Source organism: Symphalangus syndactylus, chromosome 12, assembly GCF_028878055.3.
Source record: "Symphalangus syndactylus isolate Jambi chromosome 12, NHGRI_mSymSyn1-v2.1_pri, whole genome shotgun sequence".
Classification (NCBI taxonomy): domain Eukaryota; kingdom Metazoa; phylum Chordata; class Mammalia; order Primates; family Hylobatidae; genus Symphalangus; species Symphalangus syndactylus.
The window spans coordinates 133343238-133362844 of record NC_072441.2 but is presented as its reverse complement, the minus strand read 5'-3'; the positions used below and the strand labels follow the sequence as shown (position 1 = coordinate 133362844).

The 19607-nt window shown below is 48.3% G+C and overlaps 1 protein-coding gene across 16 annotated transcripts in view; it reads right to left on the bottom strand.

Annotated features, from left to right (window-relative positions):
• Positions 1 to 19607, bottom strand: part of ERI3 (ERI1 exoribonuclease family member 3) — a 133351-nt gene that overhangs the window by 58265 nt on the left and 55479 nt on the right. For all 16 annotated transcript variants that reach the window (XM_063627700.1, XM_063627705.1, XM_055255348.2 and 13 more), the window contains one exon: positions 5809 to 5881. In XM_063627700.1, the coding sequence (XP_063483770.1) occupies positions 5809 to 5881 (73 nt within the window). The remainder of the gene's footprint in view (positions 1 to 5808; positions 5882 to 19607) is intronic.

The window sequence follows — 19607 nt, the reverse complement described above, 5'->3', positions numbered from 1 at the left end:
TCGCAGACCGATAACGCTGCCAATTTTTTTTATTTCTTTGAGACAGGGTCTTGCACTCCAGGCTAGAGTGCAGTGGTACAATCATAGCTCACTGCAGCCTCAAACTCCTGGGCTCAAGGGATCCTCCTGCCTCAGCCTCCCAAGTAGCTAGGACTATGAGCATGCATCACCAAGTCTGGCTAATTTTTAAATGTTTTTGTAGAGATGAGGTCTCACTATGTTGCCCAGGCTGGTCTTGAGCTCCTGGCCTCAAGTGATCCTCCCACCCTCCCAAAGCACTGGGATTAAAGGTATAAGCCACCATACCTGGTCTTCAAATCTGTATCTCTTACCTAGGCTTCACCCCTGAGCCCCAGACCTATGTACTTAACTGCCTCCTCAATGTCTCAAAAGCATCTTAACACATATGCCCCACAATGACTTCATCTTCTTTTCCAATCCTGAAACTTCTCCTTCTCCCATTATCTCAGTCAACTCATTCCAATTCACTCAGTTTCTCAAATCATAAATCCTGGGGTCATCATGGTCTCTTCCTTCATCCTCAACCCTCACAACCAATCACCATTTCCTGTTTATTATACAATCAGTGCTACTATAATACTCTTTGAAAGAGCAAATTTGTCCAATGCAACTGATGTATTGGGAACAATTTATAGTAACACAAATTTTGCATTTGTTAATGTGCAATTTTGTTCACAAGAAACACTAGATAAACACATGAAACACAGATAAACCTCACTGAACAGGGCTGGGTGGGAATATATAAAACACATACGTGCACACATCTTAAACATCTACCGGCCACCTAGATCACCACGTTATGGACCACATTCATCTGGTTACAATTTTCCATCTGATTTCGGATGATCTTCTTCCACTACTTCATAATAACTCACAAGCTGCAACCCTTCTCATGCCCATTTCTATAAGCAAACTTTGGGGTTTTACAGAGTAAAGTACCATATTTATTGTGGTATTTATGTATTTCTTAAGCATTTAATGTGTACAACTATGCTACCATTTTTATTAGATTCCTATCTTTTATGTGTCACTAACTGAATTTTTATTGCATGACTTTCTCTAGCATGGTGATTTTCAGAGATCTCTATGTTGCATTATAGCAGAACTGACTATACCATTTAATACTCAGGAATTGGCCCATTTCTCTACATTTCCACTGCTATCAGTTCAACCCAAGTAATTACCATCCTTCACCTGGACCACAGAAACAGCCTAATTCTGTGGTTCTCAACCAAGGACCAGTATTCCTCCACTCCCACCCTGTCCAGGCCACTAGAAATGTATACAGGGTGATATTTTTTATTATCACAATGACTCGGGGAGGGGCACTATTGGTATTCAATCAACAGGGGCTGGGGATGCTACAAGTTCAGCAATGTCACCCACACAATGATTTGTCCCACCCAAAAATGCCAAACATAGCCCTATTAAGAAAAACCAGCAACTGGTCTCCTGTATCTGCTCTTAGCTCCCTCTACACTGCAGCCAGAGAGAACTTTCTTAGAATGCAAATCAGATGATGCCCCTCTTATATTTAATACCCTTTAACAGCTTCCTCTTACCCTAAACATCAAGGTCAAAATCAAAGTGTGGTCTATAGGCTCCTGACTTCCTTCTAGCCTCATCTCATGCCACTCTCCTTTTGCCACCTTCACTACGTTTTAGGCATTCATTCACTCAACAAATAAGGATTAAACATCTGTGTGCCAGGAACTATTCGGAGCGATGGGGGTAGAGCAGTGAACAAAAGACACAAATTCTTTCTCCTCTTAGAACTTACATTCTAGTTTCATGAAGCTGCCAGGCTTCTCCTCACCTCAGGGTCTCACCACATGCTACATTGTGCTTAGCCAATTTCAACTCATTCTTCAGGTCTCAGCTTAGATATCCTTCCTCAGGGAACTATTCTCTGACCCCACGCTACTAAGTTAGTTCCTTCTTATATGATGCATGACTCTGAACTGTTTAGCGTTACTCAATGCAATTAAAATTATTTATTCAACATCCACCTTCTTATATCCCCAGGCCCTCACACAGTACCTGGCACACAGAAGGCATTCAAAATATTTGTTTATTGGCCAGGCACAGTGGCTAATGCCTGCAATCCTAGCACTTTGGGAGGCTGAAGAGGGCGGACTGCTTGAGCCCAGGAGTTTGAGACCAGCCTGGGCAACACGGCAAAACCCCTTCTCTACAAAAAATGCAAAAATTAGACGGGCATAATGGTGGGCACTTGTAGTCCCAGCTACTTGGGAGGCTGAAGTGGGAGGATCATCTGAGCCCAGGAGGTCAAGGCTGCAGCGAGCCATGTTTATACTACCGCACTCTAACCTGGGTGACAGAGTGAGACCCCGTCTCAAAAAAACAACAAAAACAAAACACACACACACACACACACACACACACACATATTCGTTTATTGATGAAGATATATACATATATATGTTTACCTGTGTGCATGTATCTTTATACTTTATGAATATGTATGTATAAACACCTTCATGTCTGGGTATGCCTCCAAATATTTCTGCAGGTGACTGCTTATATGAATATGTGCATATACATGAATGCATGTATGGATACAGACATGCAATTTGGAGTATACTCACTTGGGGTGTATGCATTCACATGCATATACATGTGTATATTTATGCATGTACGTGTGTGTGTGTGTGTGTGTGTGTGTGTGTGTGTGTGTATTCTTCAGGCCCCTCAGTGACAGCTCTGATCTCCTGGAAGGAGCTGGGAGCAGGGCCCCAAGTCCTCTCTAAGATGACAGCTCAGTAAGAATATAAGATCATTCAATGACATTCCAAATGTCAGCAAACACGGGCCTGCTCCACTCTGCTACAGGGGAAGTAGGTGGCAGCAGGAGATGTGGAAACTTGGCCATTGAAAAGTTCCTATTTCCTGATGCAACCCACACCATTTCTGGAGAAGTAAGGGCAGCTGAAAGACATTTTGCCTCTTCTCAGATTAGAGGTCTTAGGAAATAGGCATGGTGAATTCATGCCCAGTTGCTCACTCACTAGGCAAGTCTCAGGTGACCAAGCAGACCAGGACCTTCCCCACCTTTCTCAAGGAGTAATGCTCTGCTAGGGGAGCAGAGGACGAGGAGAGAAGAAAGGGAAGGGGGAAACACAAAGTAAGATCAAGGACAGGAGAGGACCCTGTAGAGAACCAGAGCCTGGGTCACACAGGGAACACAAGGCATGGAGTAAGTCTTTTACATAATATTCCTGCAACCTTGGCAATGACCTCTCTGGCTTTGCTTTTATTATTACTCTTTTTAAGCAGGAATCTTAGTGCAGCCTGCACCAAGTCACACAGCATAAAGGTCAGAAAGAGTACCATGCCCCTGGGCCTCCAAACTCAGCAGCCTCTATGTCCTGAATGGCTGTTGGTAAGGACTGAGCTAAGTCATCTCTCCTGTTGGGCCTTTTTTTTTTTTTTTTTTTTTTTTTGAGACGGAGTCTAGCTCTGTCGCCCAGGCTGGAGTGCAGTGGCGCAGTCTCGGCTCACTGCAAGCTCCGCCTCCCGGGTTCCCGCCATTCTCCTGCCTCAGCCTCTCCGAGTAGCTGGGACTACAGGCGCCCGCCACCACGCCCGGCTAATTTCCTGTTGGGCCTTTAAGCACACTTGCAATACAAAGTGGCTGGAGTGCAGAGGAAGGGGTTAGACCCCTTATGTCTCCCAGACGTGCTCAGCTTACCTCACACAAGGAAATCACAAGGCCAACCAGGAACAGAGTCCTCAGTTTCGCCTTGTACCTATTCCCTTCCTCTTCAGGTCAGCACAGTCTGCAGGGGAACCAAACTGAACAGACTCTGGGCAGCCTGCCTCTACCCCCACCCTTTGGGCCAGCAGCACCAAGGTGGCCCTGAGTGATAATGTTACCACACGGGTCGGCTGCTTTCCTGCCTTTCTGCCAAGGAACCTGGAGGCAGGGAGCTATCCATACACCAAAAAGTCTAGTGAACTTCACAGGGTAATTGTTCATGGTCAGCGCCTGCCTCGCCTGGCCGGGCCTTCACATTGCATTTGCTGAGGCCAGCAAGCAGCCTCAGATGTGCTCTGACAGCCGGTATGCTATATTCCAGGGGTCCATGCCTAGCCCCACATGCCTAGCCCCACCCACATGCCTAGCTCTGCCTTGGGGGACCTCTATGGAACTAGTTCTCAAAGATGAATCCGTCAGCCAGCAATTACTCACTGAGCACATACTCTATACCCAGCCCTGGCCTAGCCACTGGAGACACAGAGAAGAACCAGACTTCATCTCTGTGATCCAGATGGCCATGTCTGGAAGGAAATACACATGGATTCAGTTTCAACTGAGATAAGTGATTTCCCAAGTGCCAAGGAACCTAAAGGCAAGAGACTGACTGCTGGGCTTCTCAGCAGAAGTGATACCTGAGTTGAATCTTCCAGGGCAGGGAATATGTCTGATGAAGATGACTGAGGGACATTTCAGACAGAAGGCAAGCCACAGGACAAGGCCCAAAGCTAGGGGAGTGCCTAGCTTCTTCAGCCCAAGAGGAGTAGTAAGCAGCAGTTGCCCAGTTTCATGGGAGATCAGCAGGAGAGGAGGGTAGGAGTCAAACTGCAAACAAGCCAAGTGCAAAGCACCTGTCCACCAGTGGAAAGCAAAGGACTTCACAAATGATGCCACAAAGCATGGAACTAAGTCCAAGGTCATTGTCAGTGTGGCACAAATACTTATAAAGCTTTCTCTTCCACTGCTCCTCCACATGTTTGCTTGGCTCCAGCCCCCCCACACACCAAAAGCATGCTGCCCTCCCTGTCAAGAAAGCATTCTCTCCTCCTCCTATCCATATCCCATCTTCCTTGAATGCCCAGGTCAAGACTCAACTCCTGGCCATACCTAGCCTCACCCTCCTTGACCTCTCTCTTCTCTAAGCCCCCTAGAAGCCACTACCTTGACTCCCGGTGTGTTCTCCTTTCTCTGAGCTTCCTCTGACTGGTAGCATGAGGTTCCTGAGGCTGTTCCAGGACTGCTGCCCTTAGGTCAGAATGATTTATGGGGGTGAGTCTCCCTAGTGGACTGGGCCTCCTGGAGCAAGGATCCCTCTAGAGCAGGAATACTCTGCTAGGAAAGTACAGTTTTCTAAGTGATTCATTCTCTGCCAGGGCTCACTATCGTAGCCACACAGGGTCCTTGCCAGTCCGTAGCCTGAGCGCCAACTCCCCAGGTGCTTGATGCTACATAAGTTCCAGTCTCCGCCCTCATGTCCAAAGAGAATTGGACTCTAGTTTCCATGGCTCTTCCTCACATGAGCCAGGCTCTCCTGGAGCAAGGCAGGAACAAAGCCAACTTAAATGTACTCTGCCTCCCAACCAGAGTGATGTATCAGGGCCAGTTACGAGGGTCAGAGGCCACATTCATGATGATAACAAAGGAGAATACTTTCCCAGAGGCTCAGCTAGTGCCATGTCTCTCCTAGAGACAAGCCAGCTCTGCCCACAGATTCAGCTCTGAGCAAGAGACCCCAAAATCTCCTTAACTGGGACTTCTCTGCATGTCTGGGGGACACCAACTAGGGCAGTGTCATAATCTGCCCAGCAGCCGGGTCCCCAAGCAGCTCTCCACTGTCAGAAATAACCACATTTCAGTGCATATTAGCTAAGGAAAAGGATGAGGTTAAGAAAAGAGAAGAACAAAAAGAAAAAGAGGGAGAACAGATATAAGAAAAGAAAGCAAAGGACGGGAGCTCTGAGGCTCTTGTGCCTCAGGGGAAGCACCCAGTTGGGGCTCAGACACAGTACCTTTTTCAGATTAATCCACTGCTTGAAGTAATCCGCCACTGGCAAGCCCAAGTACTGGCACTGGCCTGGGAGCCTACAAAAAAAAAGGGAAGAGAGAACAAGTTGGGGGCATCCATGTCCCAGGTATGAAGTCTTAATATGGGAAGTCCAACAGAGCATACAAGACAGACAGACCTCAAAAGGTCAACCCATTAGCCATGGGTCCCACCCCACCAAAGAAAGGAACCCCCACCTCCAGCACCATGGACACTGGGCTCCAGCTCTAGCCCTCAGATCCAAGCGTGAGAGCCCAAGAACTCTTTGCAAAATAATAGCAGCAGGCCACTATTTCCTAATGGCTTACAGTATGCCAAGCACCTTATATTTTCACATTTAATCTTCAAAGCAATGCTGAGACACAGGTACTGTTGTCTACATTTTACAGATGAGAAAATGAGATTTAGAGAGGTTACCCAAGGTCCCACAGCTAAAATATGATAGTGCCAAGAACTGAACCCAGTTCTGTCTGACTCCAAAGTCTATGTTCTTTATATGCACTGGTTTGTTATTTTGTTACAGCAGAGAGACAGACAGACAAGACAGGAGGAGAGAAAGGCAGAGTATATGATTTAGAGATAGATGAGCAGGGGTTTCAGCTCACATTTAAGCCTCTGGCTACAGGTTTGTTTCAGATAGAGTAGAGGGCAGGTAGAAGGATAAGAAGAGGTCAGAATTTAAATCAAGGGTCTGTTCTTGTTTTTTTCTTTAAATTAGAATTTATCAACTATCTCCCTCTCTAGCTGGTGATGGTTTTACTCAGACAAATCCATTCAATCAAACATGCATTGATGCTTAACAAGGGTCAGGAACTTAGGAGTCAAAAAGTAAGATGTAACTCTTGTCCATAAAGGGCTCGGTTTGTTCAGAGGTATGGGCAATGAAAGAAAGACAAAAAACAGCCTTAAGTTGGAGTATGGGGGCATACGCAAGGATGGAGGAAGACAATACTGGAAATATCAGCCAGGAAAGATCATAGTCTTATTCCTAAGAGAAAAGTTTTGCCACAGGCAATGGAGAGCCTCTGATGAGTTGTGATTTACCAAGATTGTTCTAGAGGCAGCAAAAATAATAGACTAAAAGAGCAGGGTAGGAGCCAGCAGAGAGAAACAGTAGTGGAAAAGATGGTGATCAAGGAACAGACATTAAGATGTAAAGGAGGCCCCGGTGACTAAATGAAATGTGGGACCCAGTGAGAAAGCAGTAGACCTCTGCTTGGCTAGCTTCGTGCTACTCACTAAGATGGATCCAAAGAAGTAAGCAGTGGCATGGACAGCCTATGTGACATCTGGAGCAAGCCAGCATTTGGTCAATTTTATTATTATTTTTAAATGCTCTACCTGTAGCATACCCACTTTCTGCCCAAACTGTGGGAGAACTGCTCCCCTGCCCCATCTTTAGTACGCCACTAGAAGGAAGCATGAGTTTGGGAATGCAGTTTTAGATACATGCTTGATACGCAATAAGCACTCGATGTCTGCTGAGTTTGAGCTGCCTAGTTTGAGGTGCCTAGAAGATATCTGGCAGTGGAATGGTGTCTCAGAGGCAACTGGATATCTAGTTTTGAAGAGAGGTCTGGAATAAGACTATGGATTGTCAAATCATTAATATAATTATTAATGTAATCATTAACATAAGTAAAATTAAAGCCAGGAGAGTAAATAAGATCACCCGGGGAACAGAATAGAGCAAGGTGAGCAGAGGGCCCAGGCTAATGCCTTGCAAGTTTTATTGAGCTAAAATGAAACCAGGTTACCTCCATCAGACCATCATCACACACAAGGACCTCACTTCATGAAGTGGCCAAATCTAATTTTGGACTCGATTCTTAGAACATCCTTCCTTAAATACTAGTCTGTCTCCCTGTAACTTCTACCCATGGGTCCAAAGTATGTCTTTAGAAAATACAGAGAACGATACTTCCATCTTTTCCTCACAGAACCCTTCCAAGATCTGAGAGTCCAGAAAGCTTCCATCAGAGTTCCCTTCTCCAAGCCACATATCCTTATCAACTTCAAGAGTTCCTCAGGAGACAATATGCCATGAGTCAGGACTTACCCAACCTATCCCCATTCCCAAAGGGCAGGGCCCCAGATGTTTCTCAGGGTATTAGACACCTAAGATCAGACATGCTCTTTTGACCCCACTTCATATTACCTGCGGTCAACCTAAACTGTGATAAAAGCGTGCTTCCCCTTTCTGGAATATATAGAACTGATTTTTGAGTTTGAAATGTAAGTCATTAGTGTCAACTGCCATAGAGTGGTCAAGCAAGATGACAGCTGAGGAACACCCAATGGATTTAGTAACGAGGAGGTCACAAGTAATCTTGGTGAAAAGGGCATCAGTGGACCGAGTGTGGGAGGCAGAAGGCAAGCTGCAAAGTGTGGAAAGAGTGAGAGATAAGACAGTGGCGATTACAAGTGCAAAATCCTTTTCTAGAAAGTTTGGCTACAAGAATCCAGTTGAGATGACTGATTCCACTCCAGAAAGTTCAAGGCAGTCCAGGCTTCCCTCCATTACCCTTCAAATATTTGACAGATAGTAACAGAAAATTGATCCCTTTGTTTCAGGCAGTGTATAGTAAGGATTTACTTTTATAAGACCCAAGATATCTCACCTGAAGAACAGGTTACTCTTAAACATCCAAGTGGCACAGTGACATTAACTACAACTGGTCAGTTTCCTGGAAGGGAAATTCTGGCTGAGGCCAACATGATGAAGGGGTATCCAGATATACGTGCCCATGTGGGATGAAGGACCAAGAACATGAGGAAATGAGGCAAGGTTTTTAAGGATGAAAGGTAGCCTTAGGAGCTAGAATATGGTTGCCTAAGAAGCAGAACTGTAATCTGACAATAATTATATTTCCTTCAATCTTTCTTTCATGTTCCTTATCCTTGGTATTTGTGAAAATGCTTGCTGAACTCAGCTGTTTTAGAAAAATCACATTAAGGTCTATGAGTGAAGGGGGCCACCAGAAGCAGCAGAATCTACAAAGGAATAAGCCAGGAGGACTGGCCAGCAAAAGGCAGGGAGCCTCGATCTTATTCTCCCCTAGCCAACTGCAGCACTCTCTGATTCTTTTAGTTGACACAGGCCAGGAGTCCTTTTGGCCCTGGCTAGCCCTGGGAGAGGGACGGGCTCTCTCTTTAGCAGAATTTAAGGGTAGACATAGCTGTAGGCATTTCCACTGTCTAGGAAGAGTCTAGGTCAGTAGGATGATGCCTATTCTTCTCAGAGGAGGACCTATCCCAGAGGGGCCACACTGAGGACAGACCAGGCAGTCAGGTTGGATACTCAGCCTGAGATATGGCTCAGCAGCAGTCCTGAGTGCCATTCTGAATCCCATGTCTGACTGATGCACATGGGGGTTAGGCACTGTAATTCTTACTCAGGGGCTGTAGTCACTTGCAGTTACACATGCAGTTTGTAGACTCACTCACAGGCATTCAGGTTGCTGAGTAGTCCTCTGGGTCATCCCAGCCCTGTGACTCCAAGACACAAGCTGTACAAATGTAGCAGGGCCCAGCCCCATCTTCATGAGAGACATAGGGCCAAATGCCAGAACTTGAGCTTGCAAGTGCCTCATGGGAAGACAGTTACACATCTCTATCACACATCCTACCCCAGCTTAGAGAGGATCAAGACAGGAAATCTGTGAGGAAGGTGGGTTAGAGTGGTCACCATCCCTTACAAAAAAGAGGAAACTGAGGCTCAGAGAAGAAAAGGATTTGCTCAATCATACAACAGGACAAGGGTAGTACTAGAAACGGAACCTAAAGCTTCTGACTGCACAGGCATAAGCTGTATAGATACACTCAGGGCTCTTTACAGTCCCTGGGAAGGCAAAGCCTGGGCCTTAGAGAAGCAGGTAGCATAGTGGTCACTGCTCAAGGTCACACCTGGGTTCAAGGTTCTTAGGAGCCTAAGGTCAGTGGGTATCAGTGGGTACATGGTTCCACCGATTTCTCAAAAAAAAAAAAAAGTTCCCCAGGCACAAAGGGTCTGAATGCTGTACATTCCTACCAGATCGTGATCCCAAGAAAAGAGCCACTGGCAGTGGGCCCTGGACTTGCCTGCGGGCACGAACGTGCAGGCAGGTTTATGGTGCCCAGGTCTCCATGCAGCTGGATTCACTGGGCACAAAGCTCCCCAACTGCCCAAACATCATCTGGTCATGCTTATTACTGTTGCCCAATGAAATTTTATGCACCAAGTCCACAGGTGTGATTTCCCCTTCTTTATGAGGGCCGGAATGACATCACTGATGGCCAATAGAAAAGAGCCAATTATGTCCAGGCCATAAAAAGGAATGAGATTTTTTTCAACCAAATCAAAACTTCCTTCAGCTTCATGAATGCAAGAGGCCCCTTTAAGGAAGGGTCCCCCAGTCCTGCCTGTGGGCTCCAAACCAAGGGACATGATTGCTTTCCAAAGACTATGGGTCTAAGGCCAGAAAGGGGGTCCGCCCTTGGCATTTATCATGTAATCCTATTACCACACTGGCCCCTCAGGGTCACCTGAAAAGATTAACAAGCCCTACCCTCAGACCCTAACCGGCTCCTCTCTACTCTATCCAGGGAAAATGAGAAGAGATGAGATACTCAAGTTCCTTTATTACTCCTTTTGAATAACAGAAAAGAAAGCAAAGAGCATTCCCCCTGCTTAGAAAGAAGAGAACAATACAGAGGAAACAGGGGTGTAAGAAACTGCCCCTCATCCCCATAAGCACACAGCACAAAGCAAAAGGAGCCAGCCTTCCCCACCCCACTCCTCATTCAGCCCTACCACCTGCAACTGAGCCACACTGGCTGGGCCGAGACAGCCCTGATGGCAAACAGGTGTGGCTAGCCCGGCGCCAGCCAAGGCACGGGAGTAGCTCATTAGGGGAACACCCCCCTCGCTAATGGCTATGGCCATGGTGAAGCCATTGTGAGCGGGAGCTCAGCTTTGAAGATTAGGTGAGGCAGACGTTGGGGGAGAGCTGCTAGGCAGAGGCAAGGAAAGCTGCATATCCATGGAGGTCTGCCGGACAGACTGGCAGACAGGCCAACAGCCAGGACCAGCAAAAGAGCAGGCACCATGCTGGAAAAGGCGATGGACACTCTGCCTTCCATGCTTTCATCTCTTTAAGACTTAGAGGCAGACCCAACTCAGGGAGATGCATGTCATTCTCACATTTAGGAGACTCAAACCTTTGAAGAGGAGGGAGACCAGCAGACTCTAGAGGCCTCCCTGGCTCCTTTCTCCCTCTCAAGAAAGGCTGTGAGACCTGGATCTTGGAGTGATGTGGGCTGGCAGTCCTGGTGCCCACCAGCTCCAGGATAGGCACATACTGTTCGCCTGCAGGAGCAAACTACTGTATCCCATGTGATATGCAGAAATGGGGGAGTGTGGAGAGGCTCTGTCTTCTTCAAAGTCATCATGGGACCATGGAGGCACAGAAGGCCCAGGCTTCGGGAGGAGTGGGCCAGTAGAAGCCAACCAACCAGCCAGTTGGAAGATCCTGCCACAGGGACACCTGTGAGGGGTGGGTGGGCTTGCTTCCATGCAGAGTTGCCACACTTGCTCATTCCAATACACTCTCAAAGAACGCTGTCCCTAGCGGCCCTGCAGCTCATAACTGCCACGATTTCCTATGCTTCTCTCCAAGTCTTGAGCCTCAGGAAAGGGCCCATTCCCACTGGATCCCAGTCAGGGAGTCCTATCTAGTCAGAGCCTCCACGGGCAGCATGATGTGAGTCTGTATCCAACATGTTCAGGCTACTCCAGCCAAGGCAGCACTTAGCTGGGGACACAGCTCTTTGTCTCTCCTCTTTCCATTCCCCCACCCAGAGGAGATAAACAGACCCCGGGTGATAAACGGCCCACCTTTCACGATCACTTTTCCTCAAGTTGAGGAGAGTAGCTAGTGATGGATGGGCTGGAATTTGGTTATCAGGAAGGGCTGTCAGCCAGAGGTGCCTATCTCCTCCCCCACTACGCAGGGCATCATTACACTGTGGCATCGAGGTAAAATATGACCAAGGGGAGGGAAGGAAGAAAGAGGGGAAGGATGAGCTTACACACGGAGCAAATTGAGCAACAATGAGAGCAGGCACGAGACTGGGACGTTAGTTATCTGCCCATGACACCTTTTATCTCTGCACAAATTGGTCCTTCCTCCCCCACTGCATCCTCTTATACAAACAGAGGCAGACACAATGTGTCACCACTGCAACAGCGTAGCAATTTAACCCGAATTAGTGAGGGGGTCAAGCTAGGAAATAGGGGTTTCTCATTTCAACAGGTTCCTTAGTCTCAGCTCTGAACTACCACATTGAGCGGAGGAGGGTAGAGAGAAGGCAGACTCATAATTGAATTCACTCACTTGGCCACTGCTGATGTATAAAAAATTAATGCATGAGCCTCCTACTTATCAAAGCTGGTTAGTATCTATCTCACCTGCATGATGCACCATGTCAGAAGACACAGCATGGCAGGCCTAGCACTCAGTGCCTTTAGCCAGGATAGGAACCAGCAAAAACAGGAAGAGAAAAGCACTGCCCAGGTGGCCTGGAAGCATCCTCAAAGGCCATTGCAGGTTTAGTCTCAATCGATCTCCTTATAGCCAGAATCCCTTCTATGAGGCCTTATTTGTAAAGCATGTTACCCTTGGTTGGCCATAAACCCCTGCTAGAAGCCTACAGGACAGAGTGCTGGGGAGGGCTGGGGATACTATAGGAGCAGATCGCATCAAAGCTGGTCCTTGACAGTTCAATAATACACTTCAGCCTACACAGAAAAAAGGTTGGCTCCACCTCCAACAGAAGATGTTCAGGTTGTTTTATGAATAACCCCTCAGACAGAGAGTCCCACACTGCTGCGCCTGAAACTGAGGATGCCAGTGACAGCACTGATGGCACTGACAAGGCAAAAGAGCAAGGAGGAGAGGAGCCTGGCCTTTTCCCCAGTGACCTCGCCTACTGCAGGACCTGGAGTTACAGATGGAGAAGGCACCTTGGGACTCATTCTCCCCATCAAAGTCCCCTGATGGTAAGGCATGCGGTTCAACCCCTGTCCAGTACCACGGCTCCACTACACTAAGATAACTTGGTCAAATGACCATGTGTCCTGGGGTAAGTGACTTCACCTCCATGCCCTGCTCTGTGAGGGTTAAAGGAGCCAACCAAGGGTAACATGCTTTACAAATAAGGCCTCATAGAAGGGATTCTGGCTATAAGGAGATCGATTGAGACCAAACCTGCAATGGCCTTTGGAGATGCTTCCAGGCCACCTGCATTGACAAGACAGTGCCTTGGTCAGGAAAAGGATACGGGAGAAGGCTTGCTGGGGGTGACAGGAAGAAGGAAAGTTCCAGAACCACTCCACAGCTGCAAAACGAATTCCATGAAGCTTGGGCTGAGGGAAGGAGTTATGAATAGAGGAAGCACCTTGGGACTCATTCTCCAAATCCAAAGAATCAGCACACAAATACCAAGGAACAAAAGCCAAGACCCCAGTCCAGACACAAAATGAGAGAGCTTTCTACCTCAACCGACCACTTTATATTCAGGAGTATCACTGAGACCCAGGACCCTCAGACAGAGGCTAATGGAACCTGATTTCTCTCTTGAGAAAGCTTCCAGGCCCACTCAGAAGATAACCATAGCAGACACAGAATGGTCACTGCAGGAGTGACTACTGAGAAGTGGCCATCTCACTTCTGCTGGTGGGAGGGCAATGTCGAAGGCACTCAGAGACTCAGCTGCAATTCCCCAGGCTCAAGCAAGTGTGCGTGCATGCACACATGCGGTCCCTCCGTTCTCCTCTGCCTGCCCACAGCCCCAGAGGGAATGCACTGCTGACTTATCAGCCCACTTTGCCCCCACACTTGCCCCCCTCCTCTGGGACGGCTGCAGGTTACAATTCCAACCACAGGCTTCAGAAAGATGATACACTTGCTGGAGCCTGCAAAGGGTCAGGAGAAGAGTACTGTTTGAAATATCAGCATGACAGCTGGCTCCTTGTCTGTCTCTTCCTCCCCAACCCCCTCCCCAAACTTGTCATGGTACAAGAAGTCTATAAGCAGCCCATCAGCTTTAAATATCAGTGTGCGTGAAGCAGGAGCACGAGAGCGAGGGAGCGGGAAGCCGACAGCGAGCGCCTCTGTCGCCACTGCCTGTCAGGGAACACTAATGAATTTCACCACCAACAGCCAGGCTTCAGATGGAGGTGAGCTGGGGGCTGGGGGGTTTTCTAGGGAGAACTCTGGCAGTATTAAAACATATTTTCCCAAAGCCCTGTTAATAAAACGTCATGGCAGAGCTGAGAACTACGGCCTACCACCAGGACTTCAAGGGCAGAAAGGGGTGGGGCAAGCCCCGCTGTCCTCTCAAACAGGGAGAAGAATGCAAGCATGAGGTTGGAGGGAGCTGGCAGAGCCCCAAGGTGAGGCTGGGTGACCTCGGCAAGCCTCTCACTTTGTCTTGCCACTGTTACCCTTACGCATCTCATCAAGGCCTTGGGATGCCTTGTTGAGAGGACTAGGATAAGAAGGAAAGGCCTGAGGCAGGGAGAGATGACCAGCTGTGCCTTCCTGGCCAGACTTACCACCCACCCCACCTCAACCAACTTCAGCTCACTCACTTCACAGTGAGGCCCCACGGCAAGGGGTTACAGGCCATGCTTCCAGACCCAGGCGAGGTGGGGTGAGAAACTCTGGCATCAGTCCTAACAGGAAGCTACACTTCCCCCACAGATGTCAGGGCCAGAGCTCCTTATTATTTTACAGATAAAGGAATGGAGGATGAGAGTGGGAATGTGACTTTCCCAAGACCCTACAACTAGAAAGCAGTAAAGCCAGGAATCGAAACTAGGTCTCTTCATTCTAAAAGCCCTATTCTTTCCACAATGCCACACAGCTTCTTTGAGGAAGGGTTGATCACCTCACTGTCCTGTGTGTCCTCTACTCCCAGGCTCTGCCCTTCCCCTCCACTTCCCCCTACTGGTACACACGCACCTCTGGCCTGGCACGGGCCACAGCTGCCATGTAGCACTGGGCTGGGCTCCAGGCCAGGGTGAACCCAGCCGGGCAGAGAAAGCCCTGGGAATGAGCCAGGCCATCACCTGGGAGTCTCCACAGCTCACACGACATGGCTGCAGGCATAAGCCCTCCCACGGGTGCCCTCTGCACAGCTCTGAGCAGGAGTGTCTGATCTGGCAGCGACCTGCTGTGCAGGGGGCAAATGACATTTAATTTCCTCTTGGTTTCCCTATAGTACAGACGAAAGGCCGTCACCTGCGTCTGGGTCTGGCGGCACAGCTGGAAGTGTTCCCAGACATGCTGCTCTGGAGAGTTCCCAACAGAAACCACAGCACAGGCAGTGCAGAGGGATGCTCCATGGTCCAGGCTGCTGGCGTTCCCAAGGAAAACCAGCTTCAAATCCCTAGTGCCAAAGTTGCTCAAAGTCTCCAAAAGGCACTGTATATGCACATAGCGCCTCCCTGCTCCATGGCTCTTTAGCCTATCTGCCAACTATCTCTCATTTCTTCCCTATGGAGACCACACGAAGCATACAAGTGCCACAAACACGCTGTGGAACCGTATGACAAGCACCTCCCCAGTGCCACAAATAGTCCTTAAAATTCTGTAACTTGTATCTCCCCAGCCCCTCTCTAGGGAAATAATAAGACAAGTGCCTCTCCAGCGTCCTTTCCACGGCAACTCATCAGGGAAAGGCACAGTGCCCCACCTGTCATGACTGTAGAAGTGCTGGAACTGCCACCAGGGCTTGGCCAGAGCTCTCTTTCCCAGATGGAATGGCAGAAGCCCCAGTAGGGAGTGGGTATGGAGAGGAGGCTGAGCAAGTGATGGGAGGTTTCCAAGACACTTTGGTCAGTGCCTCAGCTAATAAGCTATTCTCTTTTTGGCCAGGGAAACCAGGAGCTCCTTAGCAGATTGAGCTGTCTCCAAGATAACTCGCTCATCCCACTACAGTCTTCCCCTGGCCTGTGGCCATCTTGACCCTATGCCTGAACTGCTGTTGTGTGGCCTACGATGCCCTCTGGAGGCTCCGCAGAGAGGCATCCTCCTAGCATTCAGGATCTGGGTTGCAGTCTGACCTCTGCTCTCATATAGGTACTCAAGACACAGCTGTACCCTTAACCTTCTAGCTGGTCTCCTCTGCCCTGATTCCAGCTCCCCTGACACCTTCAAGAGGTGTAAGCACTTGTCCTATACAGAGTAAGACTTCTGGGCGGGCATTAGAATAGGCTAGTGATTTTTAAAGTGTGCTCCATGGAGTTCTAGGGTTCTAAGGAGGAACATCAGGCTACTTCATGGACCGGGGGGAAAGGAGGAAGAATGGGAGAGGAAGAATGGGTAGGGCTTTTCCCCATCTTCAACCAGATTCACACTGGACTTTAAAATTCTGTTCAAAAGAAAAAAAAGTTTACTACTAAAAAAAAATACTACCATTCCATCTCTCTACAGTGCTCCTCTGGATTCTCACAGCATTTGTTTTCTGCCTTCATTGTAGTGTTTTCATACTCTACCTTACTTACCCTATAATTAGGTATAGGCATGCTGGTCTTTCTGTCCTGATCACTTGGCAGTCCCCATAGTCCCCAGCACAGTACTTACAGGGCCCAGGGCAGCTCTCAACAGGTGCCGACTTTAGGCTACTACCGGAATGCCAGCACTTCCGGGATATGCTGGGGTCAGCACCTTCAATGGCAATTTCCAACAGGATTCCTTGGGAGAGAAGAGCTGCAGTGGAGGGTAACTGATATTTACTGAAAGGTCCTCGTGAAGATGTATAGCACATGCCACTCTTAAATCAATGAATGGGACACATCTGCTACCACGAGCAATCATCTAAATCAACTTCCAGGGGACCAAACAGACTTTTGCATTTGGCCAATCTTTGGGAAAAATGCAACAAATTTCAACAGGAAATATCACTCATGAGAAGCTTCCAAACCCTGTGTGTGGGACCATGGGAACACAGGATGACGTTCATCAGCTGAGAATTCAAGGGTCTGTCCCCTGGCTTCCTGTAGCCTGTAGAGGAATCACTAGTCCCATGATTCTGGTTATAGGACTGAGAATGGGTAAAGCCCCTTGGCCCCATCAACCAAGCCTACTGCGTGGGCCTCCTTCTCCAGCTAGGTTTAGGGAGGGGGCCAGGAAGGCAAGGGACTGTGCTCATCCTAGCTAAAGCCACTTGTTAATAGGCCCTAGATTCCTTTATCCCTGGGGAAAGGAAGGTAGCAATGAGCTCTCTTCTCCACCCCCCTCCACCGTGCCTCCCAGCAGGGCCAGGGAGGACAGCCATTAGTGTGTGCCTCAGCAGACAATGGGGAGGAGAAGTCTCCAGAGCAAAGGACAACTGCAGCAATTAGAATGCAGGGAGGTTCAGAAGCTATTTAACTGGGTGACCCCTGAGGTCGCTGCATCTGACTCCCATCCCTGGATAAATATTGTATGAGAGGGGAGGGGGCGAGCGAGGGAGCCGGAATGCTGCTCCTCCTTCCATTCCTTTCCCCACCCCATGCGCTGCCTCCAGCCACATACACCAGGAACATTATTTACAGTCCCGACCGTCAGAGCAATCACTCTGCTAACCAAGAGGGAATGGACAAAGTTGACTTACCAAAAATTGACTATGGCAACTGAAGAAGAAACCAGAGCTGAGCCAACACAGATGCAAGGCTCCCTCCACAATCTGGGTCCAGTTGAAGCAAATGTTCTGTAACCCCAAAACCCAAACTACTGGCAGGTGAGGCTGGTCTCAATGGCAGAGAGTAAATCAGAAAAACAGAGCATCCTTCCACCTTTTAGGGGCCCCATAATGGAAAACTCCTGGCTCTCATCACTACCTAGGTGCTCCTTGGCAAAGATGGGAGTCCTAGCTACCTGCCCAGAGGAAGCCGAACCAGCTACATGCCACTTGTCCAGCTTGCCCCTTAGCTGACCTAGTCGGGAAAGGCCAAGAGCGAGAAAGTTAGATATCACAGGAAGGGGTCAGGGTGGGGGAAGAAGAGAGTGTTTGAGTGCAGGCTGTGCCTCAGCCCCCACATGCACCGCTCCTCCAGTCCTGCTCTAATGCACCCTGACATGCCTCTGAAGACAGAGAGCTGTTTGCAGTCAGCACCGTGATTTGTTAGTAATTATTTCCATGGTGTCACATTGCTGTCACTCTGTTAACAAAGAGACAGGCTGCCTCGGGCTGTCTGCGAGAAAGAATCGCAGAGAAAAAGGCCTGTCAGGCTCCCGGGATTCTCTGGGCTGGCTGGCTTTCTTTCCCAAACCAACATCCTCGCAAGCTTTGGAAGAAACAGTTTTTCAGAACTATCAAGTCTGAGTTGTGTCACCCTTTAGCCAGGGACACTGAGAATTTATCCCACCCACTCATAGTTGCCCTTCCCAAAGCCCTACAAAGCTAAGCCCCCAGAGTCCACAAATAATTCAGGCATGGGCCACTATGCCAGTTGAAGCCTTGAGTTCCCTGGCCTTCAACTCCTAAGACCTCTGCTCCCTGACTCATCATTTTCACTGGGGTGTTCACAGCCTCTCATGTGCTCTTGGGAACCTGACCAAAGAAACCTAATTCAAACCAAGCAGAAGCAGCCACCCTATTGGCACGGCTGGGGAATAAGAATAATATGATGGCAGGGCATCTTTGCCTCTTGAATCTGCCAGCCCCAGTTCTGGAGCACAGTGGCTCAGGTGCCAACACCCCTGTAGCCTTCATGTGCCTCTGCATCTGTGAAGAGACACTTACGGAGCTGTCTCCGCATGTGACCTGTCTTTCCCAGTGCCTGGATCCGCATAACATCTGCACTAGGAGAACTGGTGGTTTGCTTTAGCACAAAGTAATGTCTCCATTACCCTGGCTGGGAATTAGAGGACAGATTGGCAAGCGCTGACAAAACAGAGGTCACTCACCTTACAGGCATGGAAAGTTGGAGATTAATTCTCTCCTCTCACAGAGGGAATCAGACTCCAGGATAGTGGAAGGGAAGCACCAATATTGAGAAACCCTTTCACTGCCAAGCAGCAGCAGCAGCTGTCACCTGTACCAACATCAGCAGAAAAGGAAAATAAAAGGCCACAAGCCCTAGAGAAGTCCTGCCAAGGTGGCAAGGGCTTCGCCATCTAGCTCCTGCAGAATCCCAAAGGACAGAAGAGCCTGGACATGACTAAGATTCTTCAAGCATTAGGTCCAAAAGGCAGACAGCTGCAAGCACTGGAATGCAAACTCCATGAAGGCGGGATGTTTGGGAAGTTTTCTTTCTTTATTCACTGCTATATCCTTAATACCTAGAGCAGTGCAGGGCACACAGCAGGTAGTCAACACACCTGCTGAAAGAATAAATAAATGAGTCAATACAGCTCAAAGGCCACTTCCACAGGGGCCAGTCTCTCCCTATCACAAGACCACAGAGAAGAGGGAGGACAGTGTGGGTTCCAGAATAGACAGGGAAGACCACATGGCCAAAGGACTGGAATTAGGTTTGAAAGGGTGAGGGGGATTGGGACAAGTTGATGGGCATAGGAAGATTCTCATATTAAATTGAAGATTCACATATTCATTCAGCAAACATATACTAAATAACTAAATAAAGTATAATAGATTTTCCAATAAAAAAAGAATAAACAAAATGTAGTACAATACGATGGAATACTACACAGAAATATAATAAAAAGCCTAAATTCTTGATACATACAATGATGCACAGGAATCTCCTATACATTATGTTATGCAAAAGAAGTC